The sequence below is a fragment of the Myripristis murdjan genome, chromosome 4 (genome assembly GCF_902150065.1).
Source record: "Myripristis murdjan chromosome 4, fMyrMur1.1, whole genome shotgun sequence".
Taxonomy (NCBI): domain Eukaryota; kingdom Metazoa; phylum Chordata; class Actinopteri; order Holocentriformes; family Holocentridae; genus Myripristis; species Myripristis murdjan.
In genome coordinates, this window is record NC_043983.1 from 31,712,873 (window position 1) to 31,731,393 (window position 18,521).

At 42.8% G+C, this 18,521-nt stretch overlaps 1 protein-coding gene across 1 annotated transcript in view; it reads left to right on the forward strand.

Annotated features, from left to right (window-relative positions):
* LOC115358517 (uncharacterized) overlaps positions 1 to 18,521 on the forward strand; it is a 136,888-nt gene that overhangs the window by 9,651 nt on the left and 108,716 nt on the right. Inside the window, exons 5-6 of the mRNA XM_030050544.1 lie at positions 183 to 282; positions 12,020 to 12,158. Coding sequence (XP_029906404.1) covers positions 183 to 282; positions 12,020 to 12,158 — 239 coding nt within the window. The remainder of the gene's footprint in view (positions 1 to 182; positions 283 to 12,019; positions 12,159 to 18,521) is intronic.

An 18,521-nucleotide genomic window follows, 5' to 3' on the forward strand; every position in this document is an offset into this window, starting at 1 on the left:
GCTGCATGGAGGAGGCTTGTCACATTTGTGCAGCACAGGTGAAACTCCCCCTGGGGTTTGGGCTGAGGGATCTAATCATCGTACCAAACTCAGACTGTGAGAACAAGGAGTACTGGCTTCACATATTGACAAAACAGAATGAATAACTACTGTGACTTCTGCTGTTGCTGTGCTGGTCGCAGGCTGCCGTCAGCGAGCGTTTTGTGATGGACCAGGTGGGCTTGGAGAGTCCAGCTCCCGCAGAGGAGGAGGAGGAGGATGAGGGAGACAGTGCAGAAGCAGGTAATCCCTTAATTTGGTTTGTGTTTCTGTAAAATGAATGCATACACAAGCCAGCACACACTAAGGGGCAGTGACACTCTGTGAGCAGTTAGATTGATTTAAGGACTCTGCCTTTGGTGCTGTGGCCATGTTATGATACATGCAGCCAGTGGGAACATTTCTGAGCAAAATCTGAATGAAGGACATTAAAATCGTTTTAAAACAACACCATACCATAAACCAGGTGACTACAGGTATCTGCAAATTAAATTCAAATCTTTATAAGTCTTTTTAACAACCAATTTTATCCTAAGATAAGCCCAACTGGAAAAAAAAAAAAAAAAAAAAAAAAATCAAAGACAAACAATCAAGTAAAATCAGTGAAGTGTTCATGGGGCAACCAGGGAAATTTCCCTCATGAAAAGTGAGCAGCCTCAGATGCCAGATGTAAGACTGGAATGTGACGCTGTTTAAATAGCGGCGTGCGGTGTTGCACATGCTGCGGCATGTCGCTGCTGTTACCTGTGAGGCAGAACACTTAAAATGCTTGCCAACAGGCTTTGTCTCATCAGCTGTCTTGTTGTCATTTTCTTCTTTAATTGGAAAAGCAAAATGCAGCCTGAAAACCTGACGGAGTGTCGACACTTCCAGTTTCACAGAGTCCGTCTCGTCCCTCGGCACAGTGAGTCCAGCCGAGGTCACCAAGCTAAAACTCTCAGGTGTTCAGATAATACACGACAGTATTATGCTGAATGTCATTTCTTTGACATCAGAACCTCAGCTAAAATCACACCTTTTTCAAAATTCATGATGCATAATGGTAGATTTAATATTTCAGAATTATGTTTGCACACCACAAACAGCATTCATTCAACAAGTTGGCTGATGTTCATTCATTCATTCATTTCCCAGAGTTTAACAACAAAGGAGACTCGTTATGTGTTGATGATCAACAATCCTGACCTGTTACCATTAGACATGATCACCAATATTGTTTTTAAGAGGACTTTTTGAAATGAGTCATCATGAAACAAGTTGTGATTTCTTTAAATTAGCTAATATTTCCACCTGTGCAGTGATTGATTGATTTTTGGAACACCCTGAAATATTCTGGAATGTATTTAAGACTTACTTCTCTTTTTTCTGCTCATCGCCTTTTACCTCTCTGCCTCCAGTATTTAGCTCTACTGTAGGTAAAGTCACCTTAGTGTGTTTTTCCTCCCTTTTGTGGGTTCAGCAGCTCTCACTTGGGTTGACCTGGACTTCCTGTCACTCTGGATTTTCAGTCCAACCCGTCACATTGTGTTGGTAATTGTGGCCAGCTGTTGGCTCCTGGTACTGGTCCAAAATAGCCCAGAGGAAGAACACACACACACACACACACACACACACAGTGTTTAACTGCAATGTCTGATATGCCCTTACTGGCCGCTGAATGAACTGCACAACTACACACTTTTAATTTGGTGTTTTACATTAGTATAGATGCATATCCATACGATGGGTATTTTAAATGTACACAGTTTAGCCAAATATGTACTCAGTTCTCTAATGTAGGCACAGGTGCCTTAATACACGGGCCTACCTGGGCTGAAGCCCTGGGCCTTCATCACAGGGGCTTCACAAATTCACCTCCACAAAATATGTTTGTACCCATTAAAACAAGAATTTGAAATCATGTTTAAAATTTGGGGGCCTCCCTACAGAAGTGTTGAATAAAACCGCTTTTGTTTGTCTATTTGTTTAAAAAAAAAAAAAAAAAAAAAAAATCTAAAATGTGTGGATTTGCTCAAAAACATGTCAATCTTACTCTTGATCACTTGAGTTTTTTTGATTGCTTTTCTATTAACGGAGGGGCGGGGCTTACAGGCCTACGTGAACAACGATAACACCTTGGCCCCAACAACCGCTGGCTAAGCGACGTTAGCCCCGATAGCCGCTAACTCAGCGACTTTAGCTCCAACAGCCGCTGGTTTAGCGACGTTAGCCCCAACAGCCCGGCGGCTAGGGGCCAGCAGCTTCCCGACACAAGAGCCACAGCTGAAGGAGGACAAATCAACCTCACCTGGTGCACCTGTCTCTCATCCGGCTTCCAGTAATAAAAGTAGACGACAGCCTGCAGGCTTACTGGATTAAAATGCTGCCGGAGGCGAGTCGAAATAAAGGAGCTGATTTAAGGGCATCAGAGCGACTCTGCAAACACCAGAGGAGGTTTTCTCTCTGTTTTACCTGCTGACAGCACAGGTGAGCAGCCACACCTCATGTCCACTCCCAAATCAGCTTAGACACTCACAGAAAAGCCATAATTTCTTTACAGGCTTTGAAATTATATGGCTTCATCTGAGTCCTGAGCGGTATTGAGATTATTGAGCTTCAAAGTATATAATACAGCTGATATGCAGAGCAGTTCTCTCTAATTAAAAAGTACAAAATTGCATGAAACTTTAAGGGGGAAAAAACATCACAGGTACTGTTAACTAGTTGTCACAGAATAATACTTTAGTATTTTTCCTATTCACTTTGTTATTGTTCCTGCTGATTATGTTCCTTAGCAGTAGCGGTTTTAGGCACGGGCGAAGCGGGCATATATTCATGTCACGTGGGGGGGCGGCATGACAGCAAAAAAAAAAAAAAAATCATCCTCGCTGCAAAGCAGTTTTCTATTACCTTATTCATCTGAATATAAGACAATATTTTTTCCATTGAAAATGCCCTGAAAAAACGCCCTCGTCTAATATTGGGGTCTAAGCAAATACACATGTATTGTACCTGCATATGTAAACCAGTAGGTGGGCTCGCCTGATGCCGCGATTACCGGCGAATGGCCGCATTGCGCAGTCAATAATCAACCATGTTGTCTGTGTCACTGTCCGTTGTGCTGCTGCAGCCGCGTATGAGCAGAAGTTGATTTATAATGAGAGGATGGCAGTATGTGTGTGCTGCTCACCTGTCAGATCCGGCAGACCTGACCGGGTGGGCGCGGCACCTGTAGGCATCAAGCCGGTGCCGCGACCGGCCCGCCTGATGCCGACCGGTGGCTTTTTTTTTATGCAAACAAGATTTTGTCCATATAAAAAGTATTTTTCCAAAAAAGGTATTTGTGCAGGTGTTGGCGTGTTGGCGTCTAGCCGCCAGAGGGGCACCGGTAGCGGCCGTTAACGGTAGCGGACTAGAACGGTAGGGCGCAAGGCAGTAATTTCGCCCAGGGCGGCAACATGGGCAGAACCGCCACTGTTCCTTAGTGTCTTGTGAGTCCATGTGGCCTGGGCATCTTTTGGTGCATGACACTTGAAAAATAATCGAGCTGGAAAAGAGGTTTGATGCACAATGTGAATATTTGACTGACGTTTTGAAAAGCTTGGTCACAGATATTTGGAAGGACTGGTAATGAAAATTGATCCAGGTATTCTTGAGGCCATCAGTGAGTTCGATGCTGCTGGTTGCTAGGCGACAGGGCTGACCCGTTGATTGATGGTCTTGAGTCTTTGGTTATTTGCTTGTGTTGTCAAAGTGTGCTGTTGAAATGAGTGTTTACTGAGATTATGAAGTACTTTAATTACTTTGGTCTGTTTTAAACTTTAGTTGAAGTGTTAATATTTGGTTTTGACAATATTTTCACAGAGTTCTTTTAAGTTACTGTGTGTGTGTGTGTGTGTGTTTGATTTTATACTAATAAGACTGTATAGTGGAGGCGGAGCCAAATTGTAAAACAGATATTGTTCAATGTCATGTTGTAGTATACTTTTCTGTCTCTGGAAGTTTAAAGAATGAGTGAAGGATGATATTTTTGGTTGAAAGACTTATGAGGGGTAATGAAACAGGAGGAACATGATCCCAAAGATAATTGCTCTCATTTCAGTAATGCCTTAAGCAAGTTACGTTATGATTTTCTTTTAAATAGACCAATGCTCTGCCGGCACATCGAGACAGTTTGAACTTTATGTATTTTCAAGTTAGATTTGGTGAGTCTATAAATAACAGTATAAGATAAAATCGCTTTTTTTCTTTTAAGTAATACCAGAGGAATTACATAATCTTTACATCATGCCATTGGCCAGAAAATGTTTGATTTTTACCTAAAAAAAAAATCCTCCAAGAATAAAAATGCATAGTTTCTCTCACAGTCAGGCAGTCTCTTTATCTTTAACCGTAAATTATCTTTAAGACATCATTTTACAACTTTAAAACCTTTAAAATTGTATTTGTGTTTATCTTTTGGTTATTTTGCTTTCTCTCTGTGTGTGAGTGAGTGAGAGACAGAGTTAGAGAGAGATCTGGGACAATTACTCTTGTGCATGTTTTTATTCATATAATTTTGTGCTATATGTATGAGAGTTTATGAGTGTGTGTGTGTGTGATCACAACCGGGTCTTTTGTTTCCACTGAGCAATGAATGCTAAAATCCACTTTTGGGATAATAAAGGACAAGTTGTTTTCTCTGAATGTGACAAGGATCTGGTGAAGATGAATAGCTAAAATTCAAAATGTCGATGTATCCCTTTAATCTCTGCAGCTTACCTCTCTCCATTTTCATTATCTCTCACAATCATCTTTCAGCCAAACACAATCCAGATGTATCGGCGGTTTCAGACCCGGAGGGATTTCCGTCTGCACACATAAGAGCGCTCAGCCACGATTACTGTTGGATCACTGATGAAGCTCATTGTGGGCTGATCCTGTTATTTGCCAATAAAATGTCAAGCTCTCTCATTACACTTCTGAATGAATAGTCACACACAACACACGCTCATGCACATATAAATGTAATATGAATGTTCATGAATTGGCAAATAGAAACACATATTTGCATGAAAACACATGCAAATACACTACATGATCTTCCTTTTATAGCTTTACATTACTTTGCAATAATTACCTCTAATAGAAGAGAAAACTAGAGGTCTTCACCGGTCCAAAAAATCATACCAGAAACCAAGAGAATCCAGTTGGACTACCAGATCTGAACTGGTCCCATACAGATCTGTTCAGATGTTCAGGACCTCTCAGATGTACATGTGTGTGTGTGTGTGTGTGTGTGTGTGTGTGGAAGGGAAGTACTAGTAGAGGCAGGGATGGGCCTTACCACGTAAAAGACAACAGGGACACCAACTGCGTTCATTCAAGTTTTGCTGTGGCACGTGAAAAAACAGTTTCTTCAATCCATCCATTTTCCATACTGAGACAGCCTTCCGTCACAGGTCTAACACCACACATTTGCACCTATAGGCAGTTAAGAATCATTAAATGTCTGGGACAGCACGGTGGCTAACACCTCCAAATCAACTGCGACCGAACCTCCGGTCACCTTGTGGTCACGCTGCCACAGTTTAGACTATCAGACTGTTCTTAGTGGCCTAATCAGAGATGATTACAGTTCCATCTGTTACTGAGAGGTGTCCAGACTGGCATCTTGGTGTGCCATCAGCATCTTTGACCCGAGTTTCCTCCCCCTCGTAATCAATGTTGCTAGAGTCTTTCAGATTTTCTGCGGGGGGAAAAAAATTGTAACTCCCATAAATAGGATGAGAATATCTCCATTTTAAAGATACAGTACAGAGGAGCTTCTTCTTGAGTCATCCCTGACATATCACAGCCAATCCAATTTTACAAATCCATTACATCCTCACATCATTCATTATGATCTAGTATGCCTCTCTCATCCAAGACAACGCTGCGTTAAGTCATTCCATACATAGCTGAGGCCGATTGGCAAACAGCCGCCCTTAAAAAAAAAAAATTTTTTTTAAAAAGCCAACGAAGCTCTTGCACACATCTGCAAGACAGTCCTGGTGCCACAACAGTTTCCACCCAGCAGCAATCACCCTCACCAACCAGCCGTGTTAACCAACCACCCTAGACTGCACCCCCCAGGCATGCTCACAGAATACGCATATACACACACAAACACACGCACACTTTACTCTGGATTTAGTGAACTCTGCCAATCCGTACAAAGACACTGCTATTCATCAGCTTATCTCGTTGTCAGCCCAGTTGTATGTTCCACAGCTGTCGTTGAGGCATCTTCTGCCATTTCTAACCTCAGCTGTACTTTTGTGACAGTGCCACCGCCGCCACCAACTAGGCCTACTCTGGCTCTCGAGGTGTAATTGTAATGTTTATTTCATGTTTAATGCTCACACAGTGCTGTACGTCTTGGCTGGGGGTCCACTTCTATTTTGTCCTGTGTCTGCACTGTCAGCCCCGCTTTGTGTATCTGCCTTGTAAAGTGTCAGCACCAGTTGTCCAAGTAATTGTCCATATGCATCCATTGTACTTGCAGAATTACTGCATTTCTTATTCACACATAAACATGCAGACCATCCCCACAAAAAAAAAAAAAAACACACCCCCAAATCAAATTCAGCTGTCAAATTCCTTTTATTTTATAAGGAAAGCAGATAGTGTGCAATGGGAGCAGAAAAACTTAGCTGCAAGGCCACCATATTCACAAAGTTCAGTTGTAGTGCACCATATGTGTGTGTGTGCTCGCGTGTGTGAGTGTTGTGTGTTTTTGAGTATTCTGATAAGCGAGGTATTAAAAAGATGAATTGCAGGCCTCAGAAAACAGTGCAGCTGCTATCGCTGCCTTGTTGCCAGGTTTTAAGGTGTGCCATCCAATAAGCCTGATTGCAGATTCTCCATTCATCACTGATGAAAGGCCGTTGGTTAGTCAACAATAAAATCCAAGGGAGACAAAGTGCTAATCAATGTTACCGCTGCTATTTTCCATCTTTTTCCGACGCGTGCCCTCAGCGGCGTAATGAGAGTAATGCTGGCACTTATCTTTGAAGGGCAAGCAGTGAGACACAAGAAGCAACATGGCACAATAATGAGATAAAGTCCATCAATAATCAGCCGGTGTCACAGGTCCTGTTTTTGTCCGGACGTAAGTTTGTGATTCATATAAAGTTAATGCTGCGGTGCATGAGCCTGCAGCGTTCCATTATGACAACCAAAAATTTTAAATAAAATCACAGAATTAAGTTAAAGACGATGAAAATGTTTTTCTTCTGGAGTGACGGTATATTGCTCTCTATCATAGTGCTCCTCTTTTTATTACGGAGATCCATATCAGACTCTTGGCTGTTCTCTTTATCAAAAGGTTGGATGGTCATCACTTCATAAAAGAAGCGAACTACACTGCATTTTATTCACCTATAAAGCCTTGCTTGGCAAACCGCCTGACTACCTCTGTACTCAGATTAGATTTAAATATAACAGCTATAGGACTAGACCCCAGGATTGCCTCATTTTTTAACAACATATATGGGGAAAGCTTTTTTTTAATATTCTGCACACAGATGTAAGGATTTGTAAACTGCTTTGAAACTAACATTTTTTCCAGTTGGTGGTTTAAGGCCCTTGTTTCTGATTTTTTTTTTTTTTTTTTTAGTATCATTTGTAATAGTTTCCCATGAGTCTTGTATTCCTGATTTCTGTTATTGATTCATTTTGTATTTCATAAATGTTTCTATTGTTTTCGGGTCCCTGTAAATGAGAGCTTGATCTCAGTGTGATCACCTGCCTAAGTAAATGTTTGTTAAATGTGAGGAAATTACCCAGTTTCTCCTCAGATCAATAAGGTATTTCTGAAATTAAATATTGTCAAGTTAGAAGAGACCATACATACATATATCACTGAATGTGGCACACACCCTGGTAGTCTCCACTGTCAAGGCCAAACAACGCACCAAACTTAAATGAACTCTGGAGCAGAGTGTCACAATACAGTGACATTGAAAAGGAGAGCGAGAAAGGACAAAAGAAAGGAAGAGACAAAGTTAGAGAAAGAGATATCAGCGCTGCGCAGCTTGTGAGCAGAAAAAAAAGTTGGGAACAATGATGAGAGAAATTAAAAATCCACTTAAGCCAAAGTGTCTGTTGATATAGATAAGGATGAGAGAGAGAGAAGCTGAAATATTTCATTGTAGATTTAGGAAATACTGCAGAAATGACTGAATCATTGAAGTTTTGGTTTTTAAGTTTTTGGGAATTTATAATCGCTTTTTCCACTTAGAACATTACACTGTTTCGTTTTGTTCTTTTGCAAAGATGACAGATAGTTCAACAGTTTGAAAGTGCTAATGTGAATGTGTGTTATACATAATAAGTTTCAAGTTTTGCAGGTATGAACAAATGTGCAGGGTGTGGTTTTATACTGCAGGCAGTGATTATGTCGCTGTTGAAGAGCATCAGTGTGTTTAATCTGCCTTTATACTGTTGGCATGTGTTCTGTTCACACAAGTCTGATGTGTGATGCAGTATGTTAGTATACTGTATGTACTTAAACTTTGACCAATAATGTGCAGATTAGCTGTAAAATGTCACAGAAAATTAAGACATTTTCTTAGTTCAGTATAAAAATGACCCAAGCAGTAGCACCAATGGGCATTGTGTGAATATTATATTCCAGATTAGAGTTTTTTTTTTTTGTTGTTGTTAGAAATAGGTTAGAATAGCCTAAAAACCTGTATCTGTGTACCCCTCTTTGTATCTCTAGTTTTCTCTGCTCTACCTTCTCATGTCTTTCTCTCGCTCTCTCTGTCTCACTTCCTCTGTTCAATTCAGTTGCATTCAGCGTTATTGGCATGACCAATTATGACATGTTGTTGCCAGAGCATTTCACAAAAACAATTAATGCGATTATAATATATATTTTGCATAGATTATATACATTTCAATATTTGTACAATTTAAGCCAGTTAATGATGATTCTGCAGTGTGTGTGGCAGGCAGAGACGTATTTGGCTGCTAGAGGAGCTGAGGAGGACTGACAGCCTCTCTCCAGGACTCAGTTTGGGGAAATTTGGCCTTTTACTACTTATTTCTTTGAAATGCAGCTCTCTAAGAGAGGAGAACTTCTCACAGTGGAGGAGAAAGTGCATCTCTGTTTCCACCTCCCCTGCGAGCAGTGAGCACAGAGCCGTTCTTCTCTGGGCAGCCATGTTTGTTTGTGCTTTCCTGTTTCTGTGGCCAGTTTGTGGCTGCTGAGCCTGGATCAGTTCTGTTTCCTGTCTCTGACAGAGTGCACATATTCAGCCATCCTGTACTCTGGGTTCATGGTCAAATAACAATGTAGTTGACTTTGTTTTTTTTGTTTTTTTTATTTGTCCAGTGTTATACAGGTCTCGGTTCATAATTTGTTTAATTTTTGTTTTTGTTATTTTGTTTTTTTCTGTTGGCTCAGTGCTGATGGGAGTCTGTGTGGTCAGCTTCCGCATCAGCTGACTGAGGGGACTGTTTTCGGGGGTCACTTCATGGTTTGTAGGTTTGTCCAGAATGTTAGTGCATGTTTTGAATATTTAGTAGTGTTGGAAAACGCCCCAGTTCTGTTCAGCAGATGTTATTTGGTATTTTTCCTCTGAACGAGTATTTTTCGACAGAATTCAGCACGGAGGGACTGTTGCGTGTTTATCACAAGTCAAATTCTAATCCACTGAATGGACCCCAGATTTCACTTCCATATAGAGCTATTGGTAAAATGAGACAATCAGAAATTTCTCTCTCTCTCTCTCTCCCTCTCTCTCTCTCTCTCTCTCTCTCTCTCTCTCTCTCTCTCCCTCCCATACACACACATGCACAGTGACAGTTTCTCCTCTTCATCTGATGTGGTGAGGATATTCCTCTCCTAGCCCGTCCACTTCAGCTCCTGTATGTCCACATTCATCTTCACATCATCGTCTCTAGTATCTAGTTCTGTCTATCTAGTTCATCTGTCCATTCAACCGTTCATTCTTAACCAGACGAACCTGGAGAAGAAAACTGAGGGAGAGAGAGGGAGAGGGAGGGATGTGCATGTAAGAGTTGAGGGATTGTTGATGGGTGATGTCTTTCCCGTCTGGGGAATAACATCCACTCAACCATTAACACACTGCACTGCAATAACAGACACACACACAGCACTCCATCCATCCATCCTTGCGTATTTCCCCATTGTTCCTGTCTGATGAGTCCAGCCTCTTTTCTCCATCTAATAAGTGATAGCTCTCTTGTGAGCCACGTGCCACTGCATTCAATTAGCTGCAGCAGGAGCATCGTGTGCTCCTTTTTAGCCAAACTCCGTTTGTACAAAAGATGCTAGTTATTATTCATTCATTCATTCATCTTCTAAACCGCTTATCCTCACTAGGGTCGCGGGGGGGTGCTGGAGCCTATCCCAGCGCTCATAGGGCGAAGGCAGTGAAACACCCTGGACAGGTCGCCAGTCCATCGCAGGGCATGCTAGTTATTAATTTAAGAAAATGACCTGACGTCCTGGCCTTAATATTGCTAATATTGCCATCCTGGGTTTTGGCTGTGGTTTAAGTGCTGTTTCAGAGGCTTTCCCACCCGGCCAGGAGTACAGTTCAGGGAAAAACACTGAATATTAGTCATTTTCCCAGCGTGACTGAGTAATAAAATGACAGCATAAGCAGCACAAGCTTCACTAGGGTTCTGTGGAACAATAGAATAAATTAATACATCCACCAAGTTTTGCCCATTGACTCCTTTCCTGTCACAACAATGAGCACTTCACTGGTAGTGTACTACTTCAAAATGTATAAAGTAGATACAGGACATTGTTCTATGTAGAACAACGTTTGTTTTGGTTTCACTGTCAACACTCTTTCCAACCCCCTGGCTTCCAAAATGGCAGAGTTATGATTTAAGTAATGGAAATGCCAAGTGCAGGGAAAACAAACAGAATAATAGTTAGGTTATTATTTTTTTTAGTGAGTCTGTCATTTACATATTCATAAATTTATTTTTTGTAGTGTAAATTGGATATGACAAGTTCAGTTTGTTTATTACTGCTAATTTCTGGTTTCTGGTTATGTTTTTGGTTGTTTGTATCGTCATTTGGAAATTATGACTGTTAAAGCTTCATGCTTCTGTCGAGGGTTTGTGGTGTTTACGGCATGGAGAGTGCGCTCTGTCTTCGTGCACGTCAGTAAATTCATGGATAGTGCGGTCAAAGCAGCTTGATAGAACACAGATTGCGCCTTTGCCATAGTGATGCAGTATCGTTCACTTCTGGCTTTTCTCTATCAGCAGCATTCTAGCCAGTTCATTGCAACGCAGCCAGAAGTACGAATTAGTTTTATGTAGACATTTTCAACATAAAAGTCCTGTTCCAAACATTTCATGTTCATTATTGGACTAGTAAATTGCAGCAGGCTTATGTAATCTCTGTTTTACCTAATTATCATAAAAACCTTTGAATATTTGTTGGTAGCATTAAACTAGCATCGTCAGATACTTTTTTTATATATATATATTTGATGGGGTAATCATCTATGCATTTAAGAAGTGGCACATTTGGAATGCTGTTCAGTTATAATGAATGCATTTTATTCTAAAAGGCATGACCTTGTACACTTGACTTAAATTAGCACTCTTTAGAATTGGCATCTTTAAATATCTTTATATCATGCCAACTTTATTTATGGTCTGCTCAACATTATTTTGTAGCAGTGGCCTCCCACTGATATTTTACATTTGATTTGGCTAAGGATTCTGGATTAGACTGCAGAAGTTGTCAATCATGGCCATGTTGATAATCACAGTAATCCAACATGGTATCTTATTTCTATAATATTAATGACTTACATTTAATAATATATCAAACCAGCTTAGAACTGCCTTGTTGGTCATCAGCAATGCTGCAGTTTGTACCCAGAACTTCGGTTGATATGAAAAGTTTTGATGATATTATGATGTTTAGCTGAGGGGTTACTGATTCAGCACCTTTGTCCATCTCTGTCTGTCTTACCAGATACAGGCTTACTACAGCAGGATGCAGCAGCCAGCCAGAGTCAAGCTGAAGGCCTGCAGCCAAACCTTCACCTGATCGGCCTCCTCTTCCTCTCCCGGCCCATGAGCCACGCCTTCAACTGCATCCTCCTTTTCCAGTTGTAAGTTGCCACAGCAACCACGGAGTTCAATGTGTTACAGGGTTTTGATAGTGCAGCATTTATCAATCATACATCAGATGACGTGTGTGTTATGACCCTGGCCTAGGGGCACCAGGGTCACACACGAAGATTGGCCCCCGCTCTTCCCACTCCCAAGTACAACAGCCAACATACAAAAATTCGAAGGCAAAGTAGCAGTTTATTTGCTTCGGAGGCGAGCACAGCCAAAACAATAAACCAAAACCACTAACCAAAACTCCCTGTCTTACCTGTAAGAAAAACAATATAAACAAAAGACAATGAAACTTACCTACCTCCTAACAAGTAAAACAGGAGAAAAGAATTACAACAAAAAAATGGCTTCTCCCTCCTACTAGGGTCTGCTACAGCTTTTACACTTATTTACAATATATACAAAAGTCAGTGACAAAGTCACAGCAAAACACACAATGCAAAAGGCAAATAATTATCACAAGTCTACAAACCAAATGTCTACGTAGCACCAGACCACAAAGTCACACTCTAACTAGCCGGCTGCTGTTGGTTGGGAGTAGGAGAAAACAGAGAGACTGACGGCTGGGATCAGCTGGTATTTGAAGTGGATGATCAGCCAATCAGCAGGCAGCAGCTCGGTCACCTGGTCAGCTGGGAGAGGTACACACACCTGCAGCTCATTCACAGAGACAGCTGATTGCTGATGCAGAGAGGGAGGGTAGAGAAAGAGCAAAACATCCAACACAACACAAAAACACAATTCATAACACCTCCCCACCCAAAGAAAATCAAACATTTTCTCCCCTACAGAAAATGTTTGATTTATCAAACTCTCGACAAAGCATCAGCCATAACATTTTCTGAACCCTTCTTATACCGGATTTCGATGTTAAAATCCTGGACCAATAGGGACCAGCGCATCAGACGCTGGTTGCTGTTCCGCATCTGGGTCAGAAACACAAGTGGGTTATGGTCAGAAAAAACAACAGTGGGCACCGAACAAGAACAAAGATACACAGCAAAATGTTGCAAAGCCAGCAACAACGAAAGGGCCTCTTTCTCAATTGTGCTGTAGTGCAATTGGTGTTTTTTCAACTTTTTGGAAAAATAACCAACAGGATGGTCAATGCCACGGTCATCCTCCTGCAGCAACACTGCGCCCGCTCCGTGGGCGCTGGCATCAACATCCAGCTTAAACGGACGATCAAAGTTTGGAGCAGCAAGCACAGGGGCACTACAGAGGAGAGCTTTGGCAGCTTCAAAGGCACTCTGACAGTCCTCTGACCACACAAAAGGCCTTTTGGGGCTCACTAACTCAGTCAGTGGAGCTGTCACCTCTGCAAAATTCTTGCAGAACGCACGGTAATATCCAGCCATCCCCAAAAACCGACGGAGCTCACGACGCGTTTGAGGAGCTGGGAAATCTAAGATGGCCAGTACTTTGGCGGAGACAGGACTAACACAACCCTGCCCCACCTGCTTACCCAGATAGGTGACTACTGCCTTCCCAAACTCACATTTAGCCAAATTAAGAGTGAGGGAGGCTGCACACAAATGATCAAAAATATCACGCAGAGTCTCAATGTGTTCCGACCAGGTTAAAGAATAAACTACGATGTCGTCCAGATAAACACCACAGTTCTGAACGCCACATAGCACGGTATTCATTAACCTCTGGAAGGTGGCAGGTGCGTTACGCAGGCCAAATGGCATTACAGTATATTGCAGAAAATAATCAGGTGTAACAAAGGCACAAATTTCAGAAGCGCGTGGTGTAAGAGGAACCTGCCAATACCCTTTTAGGAGGTCTAATTTGGTCACAAATTTTGCTGAACCGACGCGGTCAACCAAATCATCCATGCGCGGCAGTGGAAAAGAGTCCGGTTTGGTGATATTGTTCAACTTGCGGTAATCATTGCAAAAGCGTGGGGTCTGGTCTGGTTTTGGCACAAGAAGAGAAGGTGAGCTCCAAGGACTTCTACTTGGGACAGCAAAACCATGTTCAAGAAGATACGTTACCTCTTTCTGCATAACAGCGCGCTTAGTCGGGTTGACCCGATAAGCGTGCTGTTTAATAGGCTTGTGATTACCCACATCAATATCATGGCACAGAACATTTGTTTGCGTGGGAATGTCACCAAACAGAGTTGGATGCGCTTTGATGAGCCCACTGATGTCACACCGGGACGAATCAGGCAAATGCTCCAAATACGCATCCAAATCTGACAAAATCTCAGAATTTTGGAGCCGCGCACAGGACACAGGAACACATCTGTCATCCAGCCCATCATCCCTGGGGTCATATGAGGACTGAACAACAGCGACGGAGGCAACAGGTGTCACTACAGGAAAAGAACAGTCAATTTTCTCACGGTCAACATACTTTTTGATCATGTTGACGTGGCACACACGAGTTTTCTTTTGGCGATCTGGGGTTTGGATTACATAATCAGTTTCATTGATTTGGCGGTCAATCACATAAGGGCCAGAAAACTTGTTCTGCAAGGCAGAACCAACAACAGGCAACAAAACTAGTACACGATCGCCTGGCTGAAATGTCCGCTCCACAGTTTTTTTGTCATAATTTTTCTTCATTTTGGACTGAGCGGATGCAAGGGCTTCACGGGCCAGATCACACGCATGATGCAAGCGTTCTTTGAACGAACTAACATAATCCAAAATGTTTTCTTTGGATTTGGCCTCCTCGGAGAGCCATTTCTCCCTCAGCAGGCGGAGGGGACCACGCACCGTGTGGCCGAAAACCAACTCAGCTGGGCTGAAACCCAAAGACTCCTGCACAGTTTCACGGGCCGCAAACAACAAAAGAGGTAACCCATCATCCCACTCACGGTTTGACTCATTGCAGAACTTGCGCAGCATGGATTTTAAAGTTTGATGAAACCGCTCTAATGCACCTTGACTTTCTGGATGATAAGCGCTGGATGTATGATGCTTAACATTAAGCTCCGACATGACCTGGGCAAAAACACGGGACATGAAATTTGAACCCTGGTCACTTTGGACGCGTTTTGGAAGGCCAAAGGTAGAAAAGAACTTTATCAGTGCTTTTATGATGGCACGGGACTTGAGGCTGCGCAATGGGATGGCCTCAGGAAAACGAGTGGCGGCACACATCACAGTAAGGATGTATTGGTGACCAGATTTGGTTTTGGGTAACGGACCAACACAATCCACAATCACATGTTCAAATGGCTCACCCACGACAGGAATGGGCTTCAGCGGGGCAGCAGGAATAGTCTGATTTGGCTTACCTGATTTTTGGCATGTATGACACGAACGACAGTACTTAACAACATCGGACTTAAGTCCGGGCCAGAAAAAATACCGGAGGACACGGGTATAAGTTTTTCTGATGCCCAGATGTCCGGACAAACAATGATCATGCGCTAAACACAGAACTTGACACCGTAAAGACTGCGGCACGACAATTTGGCGCACGGGCTCGTGCGTACCACCAGAGGTCCAAGTGCGCATCAAAACACCATCATCCAGAAAGTAAGACACAGCTTGATCTGAGGTTTTCTGGTTCACAAGGGAAAAACAAGAGGACAAGGTTACATCATTTTTCTGTTCTCTAATCAGCTGCTCCCTATCAACTGACATTTTTAAACCTTCATCATTGGGTTGCAGCTCAACACACACACTGTGGCCAGCGCTCTCACACTCGGACTGTTGGCAAACTGGTTCAGAACCATTCATGAATGAATCACTTAAATCCACACAGTCTTTGAATTTTTTGGCCTGTGCGCGAGTCACAGCGCACACAGGAAACACAGGAGGAGAGTTCAACTCATCCGACACAGAATCACCTGCAGAGGGAATTGGGTCATCGGTCACCTCGGGGGCAGGAAAAACCTTTTTCCCAGCCAAATCATTTCCCAAGATGACATCTATCCCAGCGATCGGTAACTGAGGTCTCACAGCAATTCTAAATTTACCTGAAACAAAACGTGAAGACAGCTCAACAAAATGCAAGGGGACGCGCACTGCACTCATTTTTACTCCCCAAGCCAAAACATCTGCACCACAATAAGAGTCCTCTGAAAAAGACAGGACACCTCCACGAATGATGGTTTGTTTTGCACCAGTGTCCCGCAGGATTGTGACTGGAACTTTTCTTTCCTCCCCCACCAAAGAAACAAAACCCTGGGTTACAAACGGCCGAAAATCTGAATCTATCAGTTCTTTTTCAGACAGGTTGGAAGGCTGGACAGAGTCAGATCGTGTCTGTATCAAACCCACAGGAGTTGGACCTTTTGCATTTTTGGATTGCTCCTTTTTCTTAAGAACGGGGCAGGCGGCAATGAGGTGACCCGGCTCACGACAATAAAAACATTCGCGAGCCTCGGGCGCAGCAGTCTGATTACGACGCGCACTTTTGGGAGATTTAACTCTCCTGTCAACAGGACCTGAATCACGCCGGCCGGGCGGAGAAAACACACTCTTGTGCGTGAGAGCGAACTCATCTGCCAACACAGCAGCAGCGGTAAGTGACGCAACCTTTTGTTCATTCAAATAGACAACAACTTTTTCCGGAAGACAATTTTTGAATTCCTCCAATAATATGAGTTCGCGCATTTCTTCCACAGTGTTCACTTTACTGGCCTGGCACCACTTATCAAAAAGCGCTCCCTTTTCCCTCGCAAACTCTACAAATGTCTGGGTGGCATTTTTTTCACACTTTCTAAATTTTTGCCTGTAGGCTTCAGGCACTAACTCATAGGCCCGTAGGACAGTGGCTTTCACAATGTCATAATTTAGACTGTCCTCTATTGACAGAGAATTACAAACTTCCTGTGCTTTACCTACCAATTTACACTGCAACAAAAGAGGCCACACCTCTTTAGGCCATTTTAGTGTAGCTGCTATACGCTCAAAAGCATTGAAATAAGAATCTACCTCTGATTCTCTAAATGGTGGCACCAGTGCAATGTGCTTACTTACCTCAAAGCTGTCACGAGTGTGGGGACTAGGTGAGGGTGAAGGGACTGAAGGACTGGAAGTTATAGCGGCTCCCCGCTCTAACTCCAGAGCCTTAACTTTTAATTGCATGGCTTCAACCTCCAACTCCTTTTGTCTCACCTCCACCTCCTTAATGCGAAGAGTCAATTTGAGCTCCTCTGCAGTCATACCACCTGTTATTTGGAGGGCCTGGAGTGGGGCAGGAATACCAGCAACGTCACCCTGCTCCGCTTCCACTGAAGGGGCCAAGTCACCGAACAAACCCCTTTCACTCAGCTTTTCCAGCAGGAGCTCCTTCAGCTCCAGTTTCTTTAGTTTCTCGGGCACATGCACATCATAAAACTCAGCAACCATAACAAGGTCAGCTTTCTTACACTTATCCAATTTGGCCTCGGTTGGTTCAGTAGCAAAATCTTCTAATTTGAACTCTGCCATACTCACTATTACACTGCCTCCCCCCACAAAAGAAAAAACTGCCAACCAGACAAGCAGAGAAAAAACAACACTCACCACAACTTACCCGACACGCCACAAACACAAGAAAAAGAATCGGACGAGCCCCCAATTCATGTTATGACCCTGGCCTAGGGGCACCAGGGTCACACACGAAGATTGGCCCCCGCTCTTCCCACTCCCAAGTACAACAGCCAACATACAAAAATTCGAAGGCAAAGTAGCAGTTTATTTGCTTCGGAGGCGAGCACAGCCAAAACAATAAACCAAAACCACTAACCAAAACTCCCTGTCTTACCTGTAAGAAAAACAATATAAACAAAAGACAATGAAACTTACCTACCTCCTAACAAGTAAAACAGGAGAAAAGAATTACAACAAAAAAATGGCTTCTCCCTCCTACTAGGGTCTGCTACAGCTTTTACACTTATTTACAATATATACAAAAGTCAGTGACAAAGTCACAGCAAAACACACAATGCAAAAGGCAAATAATTATCACAAGTCTACAAACCAAATGTCTACGTAGCACCAGACCACAAAGTCACACTCTAACTAGCCGGCTGCTGTTGGTTGGGAGTAGGAGAAAACAGAGAGACTGACGGCTGGGATCAGCTGGTATTTGAAGTGGATGATCAGCCAATCAGCAGGCAGCAGCTCGGTCACCTGGTCAGCTGGGAGAGGTACACACACCTGCAGCTCATTCACAGAGACAGCTGATTGCTGATGCAGAGAGGGAGGGTAGAGAAAGAGCAAAACATCCAACACAACACAAAAACACAATTCATAACATGTGTGTGTGTGTGTGTGTGTGTGTGTGTGTGTCTGTGTGATTGAGAGCTTGTGAAAACAGACAGCCTTCGAAACAACTAACACAAAATTTCACAGAACCTGTGCATTCTTTTTTTTTCCTTGAAAAAAAGGTTCTAAAAA